This window comes from Macrobrachium nipponense, chromosome 26 (assembly GCF_015104395.2).
Source record: "Macrobrachium nipponense isolate FS-2020 chromosome 26, ASM1510439v2, whole genome shotgun sequence".
Taxonomy (NCBI): domain Eukaryota; kingdom Metazoa; phylum Arthropoda; class Malacostraca; order Decapoda; family Palaemonidae; genus Macrobrachium; species Macrobrachium nipponense.
In genome coordinates this window covers 56182009-56201272 of record NC_087215.1, presented here as the reverse complement: position 1 = coordinate 56201272, position 19264 = coordinate 56182009, and the positions used below count along the sequence as shown (strand labels likewise).

Genomic DNA, 19264 nt, shown 5'->3' with positions numbered 1-19264 from the left:
ACGCAACATAGATATGGCATTATGAAGTGCTATAGTATATAGTCAATAATTATTGAAGAATCCTCAAATCTACCATAGTTCACAAGTGCATCTTAAAGAAAACGCACTTATTATCCTGTGACAGTCAAATGAGCTTTGAAAGGGTTTCCCACCCAGGACAATGATAAATGTAATCACCTACATAGTTGCCCAATGTGGGAGGCCACTCCATCCAATTAGGTAGACCTTGTCTCTCTTGGCTTTGGGGTGAATAGGGTGGTCATATACTTCTTAGCCTACTCCTTTTACATAAATTAAGAAAATACAATAACAATGATTAAATTAACACAGAACCTACAACAAACAACATAGTATTTAAAACATCCAATATTACTCAATGTTATAATATAATAAGACAGGAAAGGGGTGCAGAGATGGGCAGGCCAGGAAAGTAGGTTGAGGGAGGGATGAGGAGGGGAATGGGGAGGTAGGGAGGGATGGGATGAAGTATAGGACATTCAAAAGTATAAGTTGGCAATTCTTGGCAACACCTTGGAATTCAAGCGTAAATGCCTTAACTAGCACCATTTGACTACACACTATATTACCAAAAGTTAGAGCGAGGTGTTTTGTACACTGTGTCAAAGTACCATTTCGATCAAATAATTAATTTGAAAGATATTTAAGAAAAACAATGACTCACAGTCCCTGAAATGGATAGTAGTAACCCAGCTAATCATTAGTCAAGTTGAGGTCAATGTATATACAATATCAAAATCTTTTCTTTATATAATTTAGGGGAACTAGTGCCAATCAACCATTTTTAAGGACTGCAACATAATCATGGGTTAATAGAAATTTGATGAAACACCACCCTATCATAGATACCATACCTTGAGCATAGGCCCAGTGTCACCAGCACAGCAAATAGTAAAATTAATATAAAATATTTTGTGCCACAATGAAATAAAATGCATGCAAATACCGAAAAAGACTTACTTGATGAAGTGCTACATTTGTATCAATAATGAGATGATGAGGCTCTGTCATAAGAGTGCTGTCACTGGTAGTTAGCATATCCAAAGGTCTTTTGTCTCCTTCACAAGCACCACATCCATCAAGGCCACACCATACATCATCTCGGAGATAGTGCTCCCGTACAATCTAGAACAAAATGTGTGAAACATTATACTGTAGTCTAGAATATCAATGTTGCAATAAATATAAAATAAAAGCACAAACTATCAAAATAGTAAAATAAACTCTTGCATCTAAAGGTATAGCACCAGCTGCAAAAATATGAGGAATGTTCCTTTAACTATTATATTTATTACAGTGGCCCCCCCCTTATTCGCGAGGGATGTATCAGACCCCCCCCGTGAATAGTTAGAACCCGCGAATGTTTGGAACCCCTATTAGAAAACGCTTAAAAACAGTCTATTTTAAAGTTAGGTAAAACTCAAGAAAAAACACTAAAAATTTTTCATCATACTTGGTTTGGTTTACTAGTTTTATCACAAAAAGTGCATTTTATGATGAAATGATTAAAAAAAAATTGAAATTTTGAAATTTTCATTATTAAATGAAATTTTATTGTATACTTACCGAACAATTATAGAGCCGTGATTTCCACGAGCGGCAGGATATAAATAAATTCAAATTTAGCGCGTCGGCGTCGCCAACACTGGTGGTGATGACGTCATCTCCTCCACTCGCGGGAGAACCAGGTACAACTGCCCAGGTGAATCCAATTCTTTCTGCCCGTCCGTCCACCTAAGGGGGGGGAGGGAGGGTGGTTTTATAATCATAATTGTTCGGTAAGTATACAATAAAAACTTCATTTTAATAATGAAAATTTCATTTTTATTGTAGTGTTCTTACCGAACAATTATAGAGCTGATTACACATTTCTGGGCTCAGCTCGTGTCGCTTGCGCGGAAATATCCTTTAATCTATTATTTCTAGGGTAAATGTACTAACACATACCAGAGAATAAATAAAATAAAGAAAAAGGTCAGTATGACTGACTCGCTCACCCTCTAGGAGGGTTGTCGGTATGAACACTAGGCGAGTGAGACCACTACCACGAGCCAAATGCAATAGAAATCTCCCACTACAAAAACCCTCCAAAGAGGGGAGCCGTCCACAGAGGGAGCAGCTCGTACCACTACTACACCATCCCATGCTTGCGACTGCTGCGCCTCTAGTGGCCATCCTTTTTCGTTAGCTCGCACGAATCACAAGTGCTATTTTTCTCTCTGTGTTTTTTGTGCCCTTTCTTCGGATTTTTCGATAATGGAGCGTGCAGCTATTGCAGCAGCTAAGTTAAGTACTCAGTATTTACGGTTAGCGAGTTTTTTCCGTCCCCGAGACGGTATTTGCCGTTTTTTAGGTATAGATACGTTCTCGGGGGCTGGAAGCATGGCAGCATGGTCCTGCCGCATGTTGGGTTCGTTCTTGGTCTCCCATACCTAGAACATCCCTTATTATTTTACGCTCTATTTTGATTATCCGCGTTATTACGTCTACTCAAGTTGTTATACATGTATGTATTTCACCTTATGTAGGCTTTTTCTATCCAGGACCCTAGTCCAGGTTCTTAGTATCGGCCCTGACTAGCTTTGAGTGGTAGACTTGCCTTCGGGCTAGTCGCACACTCTGGATTTTTTCTCCTGCTATTTTACCTTCTTTCTTTCATTTTTATTATATATTATATTTTTATGTTTTGTTAGTTGTTAGGTTAGTTGGCGTCTGGCTTAGCCTAGGTCCTGGCTCGTAGAGCCTAGTCTACCGTTGATCAGTTCGGTCGCTTCCTCATAGCTTCTCTCTGATCAGTTGGTTTTTCGCCCTATGGGGCCTATATGCTACCGCTTTTCAGTTCTGGTTGCTTCCCGATAGCTTTCTCTCTGATCAGTGGTTGGCCTAGGCTTGGTTACCGTATCTTAGTTTACCGCCTCGTGGTCACTACGTGATCACGAGTCAGCCAGGCGCCTGCCAGTCCCTTCCCCCTCTCCCGCTCTCCCATAGAGTCGGGCGGGGGTGGGTCGGTCTGTCCTTGCTCGCCCAGCATGCCCGAGCCTGCCTCCCCCTTCGGCCCTCCACGGATGGGGCAGGGGCTGGGAGTCCGACAGTCCCTGACTGGTTCCGACCTCTCCGCTTCTCGGCTCGGCGGCGGGTGGTACGTTGTGGGGGGCTCTGGCCTTCCCCCCCCCCCCTCCGTTACTTCCTTGTCGCTCCGGGTTAGCGCGGAGTCTGTATGTCATCTCGCCCTTCCCTCCTTACTAGAGCTCCTCCCTATCGGAGTCCTGATATCCAGCGGAAGGGTATAGTCCACCATAGTTGGACCGGAGCATACAATAGGTCTTTACTAACCGTACCGTATTGCTGAGTTACTACACTCCGCTTCACTGGACTAGTCCGGTTACTTGCATGTAGGTTTAATGTTATCTTTAAGTTTATCTAAGTTTCTTAAACCATCCCCACCCCTCCCTTAGTATTTACCGGATCTCTCCGGGATTATAGCCTATTCAGGCAATGCAGGGATGGGAGGGTTATGCCCAAATTTTTCCGAGCTCCGCCACGTAACGGAGTTCTTTTGTCCTTAGTCTGTAAGTGTTTACCCCTTTAAGATACTCATGTGTCTTCCCACTTACAGGCCACCAACTGTGGAGCATCCGGGATGTTCCGCTACACTTCAGGACCCCTTGTGGACACGAAGTTTGCCGGTCCCCATGCTCCATGCGCGACTCCGCACGGGACATCCAGGTCTGGTACCATGAGACGTGTACCATATGTTACGATCTGGATGAGCCAGCTTTTGGAAGGCGTAAGTATTCCATTCTCCGCATGCCGCTCCGCTTCTTTTAGTTCTTAAGTTTTCATCATTACTTTAACTTAAGGCATCTAGTGTTTAAGTGATATCCTAAGTTTTAGTTTTAAGTGGTTCTTAAATCTAAAATATATCCTCTCTTACAGGCTCCGGCAGTAAGAGATACGGCATTGGCTACCCTGCGGGTGGGCCTGGTCGGAGTGGCAAGAACGCCGCCAAGGGTCAGCCCTACATACTGGAGAAGCGTTTAGCTTTGTTAATCTTCCCCGGAGGCAAGGCGACTGGGTGGGACGTCGACCCGGTAGAGGCGGACCCCTCTATTGCCTTTATCCAACAACAGCTGGCGGCCCTCCTTGACTGAACAAGACCAGGATATCTCCACGGATGTCGCGACCCTGGATATAAATGTTGAACCTATGGTAGGTATAGACGACCTGTTGGTCGAGGTAAGTAATGCAGGTACCCAAGGGTCCCCCTTGGGAATGACTGTTTCTTCTACCCCTGCAACTTCACCATCCTTCCCAGGCTTTACCGGTGATGAGTTATATACTCCTCCAGAGGCTTCGGTTAGGCCTAAGATCAAGTCTAAGATATGACCTTGACTAAGACGTCATCGTCCTCGAAGAAGACGTCCTCGTCTTCTTCTTCGCGTAAGTCTCCGGCTCGTAATCCCGGCCCAGACAGGTCTAAAGGGTCTAGCTCCGGCTCAAAGTCCTCAAAGAGTAAGCCTAAGGAGAAATCCCGCACCCCGGCAGTATCACCAGTTCCACTACCTTTGGTGGCCTATTCAGTGTCTCCCTACCACCTCCGCAGCAGCTCCGGCTCTGGGACACCAATGCTGGCCTGTTGCAACAGGTAGGCGACTTGGTAGGCTCCCTTAAGACGAGTATGGAACATATGATATCTCGCCTGTCGGATAGGATAACTTCTCAGGATACTATTATAGACCGGTATAAGAGAAGCCCCTCTTGCCTCTCCCTCAACCTCTAACACTAGTGGATCTCAGCTTCCCCCGTATGGACTCGCTGCCCGCTTTCTCCATGAACAATCCTTGGAGAGTAGCGTCATATGCTCCCTTCCAAGATGGTCTCATCTCCATACCGGAGTTTGGAACTCGAAGAATAGAGGACTTCGAGTTCTACCCGGAAGGCCTACAGCCTCCCTTCATAGGCTACGCTAGGCTCACGCCTTCGGCTATGGTTAGAGATGACAGGGTACCAAAGGAGACAGTCCTCTATTCTCGGGACCAGGCCCAACGAGAATGGCTTAGATGTCTAGACGACATGGACTGTTCGAATACCAAGATCCAACCATTCAAAAGTCCCTTTACCATTTTCACGATGGACGAAGGTACCCCGCTCCCTTTCCTTACCAAGATAGCGAGGTCGACCATCTCAGCAGCTCAGAAAGGGGAACCATGCCTCAGCTGAAAGAAGCAGACCCCCCACTTCTCCGTTTGCTCCCGTCAATTGGAGAATTATGGGAGGACTTGCCTAACACTTTCACAGCTGGCAAACTCAAACCTGACTGTGCTATGGAGCAGTTTGGTGAAAAGCTGCCCAGGCTCCCTGATAGTCTTATTCAAGCGGAGTTTGACTCGAAAAACACGACTAGCCAGGTCAATCAACCATGATGGCTATGTCTGAGGTAGCAACCATGGCTTATGGTTCAGAACCAATTTTAAGCTTATGACCAAAACCCTGACTCAAAAACGGTGCAGTCAGACATGTTCGAGTTTGCCACTGCTAGAACAAATGCAGAAAGCATGTATTGCTAGAGGCAACCATTCGGCATGAACCGAATAGGTTACTTTCTTCTAACATCTGGGGCGCAGATCTCTTCCCAGAGGCTATGGTAAAGGAAGTACAAGCAGAGGCTACGAGGTTGAACCAAAGCCTTAAGGACCGTTGGGGTCTTACGGCTAGGAGAAGGCAAGACTTGACACCAAAAGGTAAGGGACAAGGAAGCCTAGACGTTTCCAACCTTACCAAAAGAAGCAGCCGCGCTTCCACCTCAACAAGTTCCTACAGTGCCGTTAGTGCAGGACAGCTCAGCCCTCCACGTCTAAAGGTCAATCACAGCCTATTTATGTGATATCCCCTCAGCCTCAAACCCTCCACCTCATACGCCATCTCTCCAGCTTACAATCCAGCCTTCGAGAGTCAAGCTTCTCAGAAGTATGACCGCTCGAACAAGGGAGGCAGAGGTAAGCGGTCCTTTCGTGGGAGAGGATCGGGAGGCCCCTTCAATAGGGGAAAGCACTTCAGAGGAGGTCGAGGGGGTTACCAGAACCAATGAGGAACTTCAGGTAGGAGGGAGGCTGTTTCACTTTCGCCACCGGTGGAACTTCAGCCAGTGGGCTCAGAGCATAGTGTCAAAAGGGCTGGGTTGGAGCTGGTTGACGAAAACCCACCTCCAGCCAGACCTTTCCGTCAACTTCCTTCCAAGGAATTGACAGAGTACGCAGAGGACCTCCTTCAGAAAGGAGCTATAGTCAAAGTCAAGAGATTAAAATTTCAAGGTCGCTTGTTCAGCGTCCAAAGAAAGGCTCAAACAAAAGAAAAGAGTAATCTTAGACTTGTCCCGCTTAAACTTAGCCATCCGCTGCGACAAGTTCAAGATGCTCACGATCTCACAGGTGCGGACCTTACTTCCCCAGTGGGGCCGTCACCACCTCTATCGATCTTTACAGACGCCTACTATCATATCCCTATTGCAAGACACTTCCGTCCGTATCTGGGATTCAAGATAGGAGACCAGACGTTCTCCTTCAAGGTAGTCCCGTTCGGGCTCAAACGTGGCACCCAGGGTGTTCACGAAGCTAGCGGAAGTAGTAGTGCAACAGCTCCAGAGCTCAAGGGATTATGGTAGTAGCGTATCTCGACGATTGGTTAATCTGCCCCATCAGTCGAAGAATGCAACAACGGCCACACTGAAAGTGATCCAATTCCTAGAATATCTAGGATTCAAGATAAACAGATCAAGTCCAGACTCACCCCAGAGTCAAACTTTCAGTGGCTAGGCATTCAATGGAATCTATCCTCACACACTCTGTCGATTCCATCCACCAAAAGGAAAGAAATAGCGAAGTCAGTCAAGCAATTTCTAAGTCACAAACTAGCATCGAGGAGAGCTCAGGAAAGAATCCTCGGTTCTCTCCAGTTTGCTTCAGTAACGAACATCTTAATGAAAGCCAAACTGAAAGATCTAACCAGGATCTGGCGCTCTCGAGCAATGTCAGGTCCAGGGACAGCTATCCTCAGTACCTCTGATTCTAAAGAACCGGCTTCGGCCGTGGGCAAAAGTCAAGAATCTGTCAGTGTCAGTCCCTCTTCAGTTCCCTCCACCAGGGATTACCATCCACACAGACGCGTCCTTAAGCGGCTGGGAGGGTACTCCCAGGTCAAAAAGGTGCAAGGAATTTGGTCACCCCAGTTCCGTCAGTTCCATATAATCGTACTGGAGGCAATGGCAGTCTTCTTGACTCTGAAAAGATTACGCCCACCAAGGTACTCCCACATAAAGCTAGTCTTGGACAGCGCAGTGGTAGTACATTGCATATAAACAGAGGAGGCTCCAAGTCACGTCATCTAAATCACGTCATGATAGCCATCTTCTCCCTGGCAGACAAATTCAGTTGGCATCTTTCCTCCACCCACATAGCTGGAGTAAGAAACGTCATAGCAGACGCCCTATCCCGATCAGTACCCCTAGAGTCGGAATGGGTCTCTAGACGAGAGTTCGTTCCAATGGATCCTTCAAAGAGTCCCAGGGCTACAGGTGGATCTCTTCGCATCACAAGCAAACCACAAACTACCGTGTTATGTAGCCCCCAACCTGGACCCTCTGGCTTACGCACGGACGCCCTGGCTCTGGACTGGAACAACTGGGAGAAGATTTACGTCTTCCCTCCAGTGAATCTCCTTATGAAGGTCTTAGACAAACTCAGGACATTCAGGGGTCAAGTGGCTCTAGTAGCCCCAGACTGGCCGAAGAGCAATTGGTACCCCCTGATACCTGGAACTGGGTCTTCGTCCCCTTCGGATCCCCAGTCCCAAGCTCTCCCAGTCAGTACAAACGAAAGACTGTGTTCGCTTCCTCAGGGATTCTCAAAACCCTAACTTTATGGATTTCATGAAGTTTGCGGCCACAAAAGAGATGCGAATATGACCTCAGAATATTCTTTTCCTGGAATCCGAGATAAAAGGGATTCAACTTTGAGGCAGTATGATGCTGCCGTCAAAAAGTTAGCAATCTTCATGAGAGAGTCAGATATCAGAATCATGACAGTTAATTCTGCTATAATCCTTTTTTTCAGATCTTTATTTGAAAAGGGTTTAGCAGCTAGCACGATTACGACAAACAAGTCAGCATTGAAAAAGATATTTCAATTTGGATTTAACATAGACTTGACAGATACCTATTTCTCGTCTATTCCTAAAGCATGTGCTAGACTTAGGCCCTCTGTCAGGCCTACGTCAGTTTCATGGTTCTTAAACGATGTTCTAAAACTGGCTTCCGAAAACCGATAATGACACATGCGCGTTTATGATGCTCCTAAGAAAAACTCTGTTTTTATTAAGCCTAGCTTCAGGAGCAAGAATTTCAGAACTGTCGGCTTTATCCAGAGATACCGGATCATATTCAATTCCTTCCCACGGGGGAAGTGCTACTTTCTCCGGAACGTAGCTTTTAGCAAAGAATGAAGATCCTTTGATGAGGTGGGAACCTTGGAAGGTACTACCCCTTCCACAAGATGTTTCCCTTTGTCCGGTTTCAACCTTACGAGCCTTTCTATCCAGGACCTCCTCTTCCTCACGGGGCCCCTCTTTAGGAGGGAAAAAGGTGGTACTTTATCCCACTAAAGGCATCAGGCAACAAATCCTGTACTTTATAACAAGCCAATCCTGACTCCTTTCCAAAAGCACATGATGTCAGGGCAGTAGCCACTCAATTAATTACTTCCAACATATGAATTTTGCTGATTTAAAGAAGTATACCGGATGGAAATCGCCGACAGTGGGTTCAAACAGTCACTACCTTAAGTCCTTGGAAGCTCTGAAATTCCCAGCAGTAGCAGCGGGTAACATAGTTTCCCCTGACTCTAGCTAGATTATAGTAGAAGATTCAGTCCTCCTTTCTACCTGCCTCACCCAACAGTTCGTCTATTCCTGCCTTGTTCATTAACATTTACCTTGTGTCTTAGCTGCTTTATGATTGTATAGTGCCCCTTTTGTCTGGTTAGGGACACTCACATCTGATTACCATACTGATCTCATAGATGTTATCCCCTTATTTTTATGCTAGGGGATACATCATAATGCAATGGTTACGGGTTTTGTATATTAAGTCATATACATTCCTAAGATATTTTATTTTATCATTGATCAAATATTTATGTAAATTTATACTAATTGCTATTTCTATTTTTGATACATGTTGTTACACAGATTTATTGTGATAGGTAATCATTGTACCTATTTGTATAGATGTAAATTACCTTATATTATTAACATAATTAGATTTAAGGGTAATTTAAGCATAATTCTGATTTTGTTTTACTGTGTACTTGTATCTTTTTAGCAATTATATTCATTCTTTTATTTTGTATCTTTTATTTGAGACCTATTTGTTTGATTATATTTTATTTTCTTTGTTTACAATCTTGTGCTGTTTCTCTGGTACGATTTCGCGCAAGCGACACGAGCTGAGCCCAGAAAAAGGATTTTGACGTAAGGAAAAATCTATTTCTGGGCGATTGGCTCGTGTCGCCAGCGAAATACCCCCCCTACCCATCCCTTCGCTCAAGATTGTCTGCTAACTTCAGGATGGCCACTAGAGGCGCAGCAGTCGCAAGCATGGGATGGTGATAGTAGTGGTACGAGCTGCTCCCTCTGTGGGACGGCTCCCCTCTTGGAGGGTTTTGTAGTGGGAGATTTTCTATGGCATTTGGTCGTGGTAGTGGTCTCACTCGCCTAGTGTTTCATACCGACACCTCCTAGGGTGAGCGAGTCAGTCATACTGACCTTTTTCTTATTTTATTTATTCTCTGGTAGTGTTATTGTACATTTTACCTAGAAATAAAATAGATTAAAGGATATTCGCTGGCGACACGAGCCAATCGCCCAGAAATAGATTTTCCTTACGTCAAAATCCTTTTTATGGGAAGGTGGGATTCAGTGGACCACTAGTATTTTAAATGGTTACATTTTATTGCAATACAGTAAACACTCAAGGTGTCTGTTGTACCTTACCTTGTAAGAGAGCTACAGCAGACTGTTACTGCCTCTGGTCGGTGCTCTTCTTACTATTGTAGAGGAATGGAATTTGCCCAAAGTTAGCCTACAGGAGTGGAATCCTTCCGTAGTCACAGCGAGTCAAGGCTGACTGACGGAGGATAGTTAACAACAAGATTGCCCTGCCCTGGGCTACTAAAGACCAGAAATTTTCAAATCATACAAAACATGTCACCAACACCAGATTAAAAACATATATACCCAACCATTGTAAAAATCTGACCTAACAGGGACTGGTGAGTATCACAGGTATCAGTACCCCCCAGCTTCCCTTGACTCGACAACCTATTCAAGGTGAAAAGTTAGCATAGAGGTGACGACCCCTGTGCCGTTTCTCCAACACCATGCCAGAAAAACCGCCACCGGACCTAACGTTTTACAATTCTCGAAAAACCGTTCTATCTCTTTGAGATAATGACTCGCAAAAAACCGAATTCGATCTCCAAAAAACGTGCTCTGAAGAATCGAAGCTAAAGATAAAATTCTTTCTGAATGCTAAAGAAGTTGCCACTGCTCTAACTCGTGAGCTTTAAAAATCTCAGAACGGAAGATTGTCGTTCTCGGACTGCGACGTGAGCTTCCTGATAAGCTCTCCTAATAAAGAACGATATAGCATTCTTAGAAAGAGGACGAGAGGGATTTTTGAACGAGGTCCAGAGATTAGAAGATTGTCCTCTGATACCCTTAGTGGCAAACAGATACTGCTTAAATAGCCCTGACTGGACAGTAAGAGCCTTTCTTCCTCCTCATGTCCAACCAAATCAGATAAGTTCCTTACCACAAAACTCCCTGGCCAAAGGATTAGAAGGATTCTCATTTTTGGCTAGAAAGGTCAAAGATACCGAAAATACAGCATTTGCCTTGAGAGAAACCGACTCTTTTGTCTATAGCGTGCAATTCGCTGGACACGCTAGCAGAAGCTAGGGCAATAAGAAAAGAGTGCCTTCTTAGTCAAGTTCCTGAGTGAAGCCCGACTTCAAAGGCTCAAACAAACGGCGGGGCCCCATGAGGAACTTAAGCACCAATCTAAGTTCCAAGCCAACTGTATCTTGCGGGAGCTTAGTGGTTTCGAAAGACCTAATGAGGTCCGACAGATGCTGAATTGGAGGAAATATCCAAACCTCGATGTCGAAAAAACCGAAAGAGCAGCGCAATGGCTATATCCTCTGATCGTCGAAGGACGCCAGTTTCTTTTAGAGTTCCTAAGAAATAGAAGAAAATCTGCTATTTCTGTTAAAGAGGTCTCAGAAGTAGAGACTTTAGCACTTCTACACCACTCTCTGAAGATTCTCCACCCCTTCCCTTGATTAGAGTTTGTTAGAAGACTCTCTCCTACAACGAGCGATAGCTTCTGCAGCTCTTCTTGAAAAATCCTTTCGCTCTGACAAGATTCCGGACAGTTCTTGAACCCTGTCAGAGCTAGAGCGGACAAGTTTTGGTGGAACTCTTGAAGTGAGGTTGTTTGAGAAGCCACTTCTCTGGAGGAAGAAGTCTGGGGAAGTCTACTAACAATGGAGAAGGTCCCGGGAACCACTCTTTCCTGGGCCAAAAGGGAGCGATTAAAGTTAGCGTTACATTTTGCTGTGCGGACATGAACTTGTTCAGCACCTCTCTTATTAGACCGAACGGAGGGAATGCATAAGCTTCCAGACCCGACCAATCCAACAGCAATTGCGTTTTCCACCGACCAAGCTAGAGGATCTGGGACTGGAGAACAAAAGAGAGGGAAGACGGTTGTTCCTCGATGTCAGCGAACAGGTCTATTGACGGTCGTCCCCAAAGGCGCCAAAGTTTCTGACAAATCTTGTTGTCCAAAGTCCACTCCAGAGGTAAACACTTGCTGTTGACGACTTAAACTCGTCGCCAGGACGTTCATCTTTCCCGGAACAAATCTCGGGGACTAGCTGAACCTTCGCTTGCGTTTGACCACAGGAGGAGATCCTTGGCTACTTCGTACAGAGAGAAAGAATGAGTCCCCCCCTGTTCGCACGTACGAGAGCAGCCGTGGAGTTGTCGGAATGCACTGCCCACTACTCGGCCTTCTACTAAGCTCGAAACTGTCTGAGCCCTAAGAAAATTGCTAAACAGTTCCTTTACATTTATGTGGAAGAACTTCTCCTTATCCGACCAAGCTCCTGAAGTCCGTTTGATTTCCCAGTAGGGCTCCCCAAACCTGTGTCCGATGCGTCGGAAAAGAAACCTGTAGGTTCGGGAGAGGGGGCGTAAATCAACCCTTCTTCCAAACCTTTGCTTTCGAAGAGAGCCACCACCTTAGGTCCTCTTTTATTTGATCTGTGAACAGGAAAGGTATCGCGTCTGGTGGTTTCTTCCTGCCACCAAGAGGCTCCTCAGGAAAAACTGCAGAGGTATCATGTGCAGTCTTCCCACAACGTCACAAATTTCTCCACTGACGTCAATTTGCCCAGGAGCCTCATCCACTGATTGGGCAGAACTTACTTTTTGTCCCAAGAACTCCTGAACTGTCCTCCAGACAGCCTTGAACCCTCTTCGGGGGACAGAAAAGCCCGAAAAACTGAGCATTCAGAATCATCCCCAAATAAAGGATGCTCTGAGATGGGGGGGAACCAACTGGGACTTCTGTTTGTTGACCAGAATTCAACTTCTGGCCAAGATCCAGAGTTGTTCCCAAAGGTCCTTCATGCACCGACTCTCTGATTCCGACGGAGAAGCCAATCGTCCAGATAGAGGGAGATTCTTACTCCTAAATGTGTAGCCAGCTTCCTATCGGGGATAGAAATGGTGAAAACTTGAGGAGCGGTCGCTAGTCCGAAGCAAAGCGGCCCGAAATTTGAAAAAAACACCTTGCTTCGAAAACATGAACCTCAGGTACTTCCGAGATTCGCGAGTATCGGAATGTGAAAATAAGCGTCTTGCATGCATGTCCAGAGAGACCATCCAATCCCCCTGTCTGATGGACTCCAGAAACCGACGAGTGGTCTCCATATGAAATTTTTGTTTTCTGACATGCAAGTTCAGGGCGCTCAATCCAAAACCGGCCTCCAGCCCCCTGATGACTTGGGAACTACAAAAAAAAGGCGGGATTGTAAAAAGCCTGGAGGAAAAATCCCCTTCTATCTGTTCTATCGCTTCTTTGAGAACAAAGCGCTTCCACTTCTGCGGCTAGCGCCAGAAAAATTTGTCTGAGCCCGGAGAGTATGCTGAATGGAAATTGGCACAGTTTGAGAGCGAGGGAGGTGAAACGAGAGGAATACGATAGCCGAACTTGAGTACTTGCACTACCCCAGGCTTCTCTCCTCTGTTTCCCATTTCCCCTCCCAAAACAGACCCGCCAGCCCTGGCTCCACTGGTGCATGAAGAACCGAGCTTTCATTTGGGAAGGAATTTGTTTAACCTTGGCGAGGCCTTAGACTGAGGTCGCAAAATTCGATTTCGGCCGAAAGAAGCGCTTGGGTTTTCTCCCCGAAAAGGGCGCTTGGGCCAGAGGAGAAACCGAAGGAACAGCTCCCACAGAGCTTAGGTCTTTAGTAGACTGTGCAGTAAATCGAAGTAGATTTCTTATCTAGCGCAGACGAAATTGACAACACTACATCGTCTGGAAACAGGGTATCTTTCACAAAAGGAGCAAACAACGAGAGCAGACTTCTGTTGGGAACGTTAACCCTTTTAGAAGCAAAGGAGCACCAAAGTTTGCCTTTTCTTAAGGGTACCAAACTACCAAAGGGCGATGAGCGAAGCTAATCATCACATCCATCCCTAATGGATTTGTCCGCACAGGACAGAACACCAATCCAATCCCTTCTGCTAACTCCTGGGGAAAGAGAAGGACAGTCTTCGATCTTGGCCGCTAAAGCGCCAATAGCCAATCAAGGAAGATAAGACTTCCAAAAGTTTAAATTGATTTCTTTTACAACGTTGGTCCAACTCAGGGCGCTGTAAAGAAAAACTTCGCTGCGGCGAAAGCAGATCTTCTAGAGGAGTCGATTAAAACTTGGAGGAAGTCTCCCTGGGAGGAGGCAGAAACTCCCAGAGAAGGAGCTTCCCCAGTTACATAAAACCTATACCCTCTTACGAAGCAACCTTAGAGGGAGGGTAAGCAAAAAGAGCCTTCCCTAAGTCTCTTTTCATAGACATCCATTTTCTCCGTCTCTTTTCAACGAATGTCTAACCGCTTTAGATAGAACAAGTTTTGGGAGGAGAGGGTCTGAAAGTTTTTCCTCCCTCATCAAAAAAGTCGAAGTTGGGGAGCGCGCAGGACCGCTTTCTCAAAAAAATCTGGATAAGATACCAGAAGAAATCTAGGAGACCTGAATAACACGAGAGGTGATGTGAATCTCTCCTCTACTTCTTCTTCATTCTCCGATACCGCCGAAGAAGTAGACGGAACTACAAACCGGATCTGAAGGTTTCGAACCACCCTTGGACTCATTCATCCAGTTGGTTAACACTCTTAACTGCTTGCGCAAAGGCGCCAGAGACGAATCAAAAACAGTTAAGAAGGCTTGGAAAAGAGCCTAAATGTTCAGCAGGAGGCGGACCGGAAAAAAAACTACTTGCGCCTCGCTCGGGAAAGCCGCCGAAATCGAGGCGAAACAGGCGCATCAGGCGTAAACAGACGAAAAAAGCCGCCTAAAGAAACACCCTAGAACTGCTAGCTACAGCGCTCAAAACCACAATCTCTACTAGTAGATGGAGCCGAAAAAAGGCACAGATTGAGGCGACGAACGAAGCCGCTTACACGGCCGCGGCGCAACCCTACTCTCAGGCTCCCTTTATACCGCTTGACTGGAGGAGGCGAAGAATCGGCGCCTGAACGCCTCTTTAAGGGACGCACGTTAAAGGCGCGAATCTCGCCAAGGAGCGCCGCCCGCGACCCGGAGACGAAATCGCTTGAATCATTCGAAAGGGCGACCGCAACACCTTTCCAACGCTTAACCGAGCCCCTGTTGGAGGCGCAACAGGCCTCAACAAGAGAGGCGCCTGTCTGTGGGCAAATCCGATCGACTCCCTTGGACTTCCGGTATGTCTTTTCTCCCACGTGCGGCGGGGCGAGCTGGACAGTGACCTTTGCTAGGGAGGACGTGTCAGGACAGACAGACGCACCCTCAACTACACTCTTACCTGAGGCCGCTTCTCCAAAAACGTCTTAACTGAATTACCAAGTTGCAAAACAGTATTCGCTAGTACCGAAAATTTCTTGATCTAACCTCGATTCCAGACTGGCAATGGTGCGGAAGAAACCTACACGGGAAGCCGGGAGAGAAGTGGGATTAGTAGGAGGAATAGGAGGTGTAGTTAAAGGACGACATAACAATTTGAGGAGAAACAGAAGGAACAGATGCATCGCAAGACGAAGCAGAGCTAAGTCTACTTTCCCTAAGCGCTGCTTTTCTAATTCTGTCTTTAGCTAATTTCTCCGAGTATGAACTAAAAAACTTCATTGAGAATCAGTCCAAATCACTACACTCGACATGTTCGATCTGCTGAACAAACCTGTCCCCTACACTTAACACAGTTTTTTTTTAGTGAGAATCATATTCTAACTTGGATTAATATTAGTTTTACATCCTGAGATGCAAAACCTAACTCCCGACGGACTAGAATCCGACATGGCAACGCCTAAATAAAAAGCAAAATAAACAAAAACACAACGCCAAAAAAGAGTACTTTCACCAATTCCGAAGATCAATTCCACCAGAAAAAAAAAAAAGCGAAGCAAAGTCATCCAACCGCACCGACCACCGATGTTCACCGGACGCGGCAGAAAAGAATTGGATTCACCTGGGCAGTTGTACCTGGTTCTCCCGCGTGGAGAGGAGATGACGTCATACCACCAGCGTGGCGAACGCCGACGCGCTAAATTTGAATTTTTTTAAAAAGGTTGACATCCTGCCGCGTGGAAATCACGGGCTCTATAATTGTTCGGTAAGACACTACAATAAAACAGGAAATTTGTGGGTATTTTCTATAAAAAAAATACAGCTAATGCGCGAAGTTTGCACGAATAATGCAGGGGAACGTTCCCGAGAGAAATCTGCAAATGTGTGAGTCCGCGAATCCGGAGAACGCAAATATGGGGGGGCCACTGTACACTCATTTTCAAGAGCACCTACCATTCCAAATCAAAAATCTGTTTCAATTAACCAATAAATTATGATGGGCAACATCCCCTTGTTAAATGACCAAAAGTGGAATTACATGTATCAAAAAATGATATTGTTATGTTACAATAAAGTTTCATACATACTTACCTGGCAGATATATACATAGCTAAGACTCCGTCGTCCCCGACAGAAATTCAAATTTCGCGCCACTCGCTACAGGTAGGTCAGGTGATCTACCGGCCTGCCCTGGGTGGCAGGACTAGGAACCATCCCCGTTTTCTATCATATTTTCTCTCTTCCACCTGTCTCCTGCGGGGAGGGGACGGGTGGGCCTTTAATTGTATATCTGCAGGTAAGTATGTATGAAACTTTATTGTAACATAACAATATCATTTTCATACAATCAACTTACCTGTCAGATATATACATAGCTGATTGGCACCCTTCGGTGGAGGGTAAGAGACAGCTTCTATATGGAATAGACAGGTAAACAACATATGTTGTAGGTATAAATAAAACCTTGGTTCCTAACTGATAGGTGGTAGACTTCATGGGTGTTTGCCCAGTAGTCTGCATCACCTCAAGAAACTTTAGCGAGATATATGATCTATGGCCAAGAGTTCTTGTGGGTCTGCCGATGGGGTCTTACCCACTTACTCGGCAGAGCCTAAAAGGACTTTGTCAATGGGTGCTGATCCACTTATATGACAATACACCTTATGAAGGAGCACACAACCAATCCCGACCACCTGATCCTAACCATATGTTAGAACTAAAGATTGTTAAGAGTTATCCCCGAACTCGTCACAACAACTGTAACTCAAAAACCACTACGCACACATACATAATTTTCAAAAAAAATTATACTCAACTAATTGGATATGACAAGAATTCTCTTACTGAACAACATAGACGGCCGCCCGTGCTAGCCTAAGTCCTCCATTGTTCGAAGAGACTCGACCATATCCAAAAAGAAGAAAAGTATATACATTTAAGGATTGGTGTCGGCTCCCGTACCCAGAATCGTATCCGCCGATACGAAAGGACCTAGAGAAAAACACTTCTCATATGTCACACGCACGTCTTTCAAGTAATGAGATGCAAATACTTGAGTTGCATCTCCAAAATGTCGTTTATCTATGATGTTTTTAAAACGACATATTAACTTATGAAACGAGAGAGACGTCGCCTTCTATAGCTCTCACTTCATGAGCTTTTACTCTCAACAGTTGTAACTGTCGTCAAGGACAGGCCTTATGAGCGTCTGTAATGACGTTTCTTACAAAGAATGCAGGCGCATTCTTGGACAATCAGTCTGTGGGGTCTTTTACCGCGCACCAAAGACCTTGTCTAGAGCCTCCCATTTGATGCTTTCTCTGAAAGTAGAACTTCAGAGCTCTAACAGGGCATAGAGACCTCTCTGCTTCTCTGCCTACGAGACTCGACATGCCTTTGACTTCGATGACTTAGGCCAGGGATTCGTAGGATTCTCGTTTTTCACTAAAAGCAGGGTCTTAAACGAGTAAATCGCTGAGTCTCCCTTGAATCCTACTTTATCCTGCAGAGCATGCAATTCACTAATTCTCTTTGCCGTAGCTAAAGATAATAGGAATAGGCATTTTCGGGTAATGTCTCTAAACGATGCCCGATGAGGAGGTTCGAATCTTTCCGATGACAGATACTTTAGAACTACGTCTAGGTTCCAGTTCGGAGGTACTGGTTCCTTAGACTTTGAAGTCTCAAAAGACCTTATGAGATCGTGGAGATCTTTATTATCTGCCAGATCTAAACCTCTGTTCCTGAATACAGCCGAGAGCATACTTCTGTATCCCTTTATTGTGGATACGGCTAGATGAGATTTTTCTCTCAGGAATAGCAGGAAATCAGCAATTTCCGCTATAGAGGTAGTGGAGGAGGACAACTTCTTGGATCTACACCACCTTTTAAATACCTCCCACTTTGATTGGTATACTTTCGTAGTGGAGGTTCTGCGTGCTCTCGCGATCGCGCTTGCCACTTCGCGAGAAAAGCCTCTCGCTCTGACAAGTCTTTCGATAGTCGAAAGGCAGTCAGAGCAGAGAGCGGGGAGGTTTTGGTGGTACCTCTTGAAGTGTGGTGTCTGAGAAGATCATCCTTCTTGGTAGGGATCTTGGAAAATCTACGATCCACTCTACCACCTCCGTTGGGAACCATTCCTGGGCCGGCCAAAAGGGGGCTATTAACGTCATCCTCGCTCTTTTACGCCACAAACTTTCTCATTACTAACCCCAGGACTTTGAATGGGGGAAAAGCATATACGTCTACTCGAGACCAATTTAGCAGGAAGGCGTCTACCATAAGAGCTCTTGGATCTTCACGACCGAGCAAACAACTGGGAGCCTTTTTGAAATGAATGTTGCGAAGAGATCCACATGAGGAGTTCCCACAGAGACCAGAGATCGAGACACACTCCTCGTGTAGTGTCCATTCTGTATGAAGGACCTGGTCCTCCTGCTGAGCCTGTCCGCCCTCACATTCCTTACTCCCTGTACGAACCTTGTCAGCAGGGAGATGTTCCTGTGAGACGTCCCAAGTAATAGTCTCTCGTGAGCTCGTAAAGGAACGAGGATGCGTCCCTCCCTGTTTCCGAATGTAGGCAAGTGCGGTGTTGTCCACATTTACTTGCACTACCTTGTTTGACACCAGAGTTCCTTTTTTGGCTCTTCAAGGCCAGATGTACGGCGAAGAGCTCTTTGCAGTTTATGTGCCAAGACACCTGTGCTGGTTCCCAGGTGCCGACACTTCCTCTGAGCCTAATGTCGCTTCCCAACCTCTCTCCGACGCGTCGGAGAAACAACACTAGGTCTGGGTTCTGTGTTCTTAGAGAGATCCCTTTGTTCTCTTCCAGAGGGAGCAACCACCACTGTAGGTGTGACTTTATCTCCACTGGAATGGGAAAAAACGTCCGACAGTTGTCCGGTTTTCCAGCTCCAAGACCTCTTGAGGAAGAATTGAAGCGGACGTATATGAAGTCTTCCTAGAGGGAAGAATGTTCTAGCGAGGAAAGCGTCCCCAGAAGGCTCAACCATTCCCTCGTC

General features: G+C 45.8%; 1 protein-coding gene across 1 annotated transcript in view; it reads right to left on the bottom strand.

The window, feature by feature from the left end:
• The window catches only part of LOC135200288 (exosome complex exonuclease RRP44-like), a gene marked incomplete in the record, with an annotated part of 161420 nt that overhangs the window by 124513 nt on the left and 17643 nt on the right, over positions 1-19264 (bottom strand). The window contains 1 exon segment of the mRNA XM_064228787.1: positions 979-1143. Coding sequence (XP_064084857.1) covers positions 979-1143 — 165 coding nt within the window.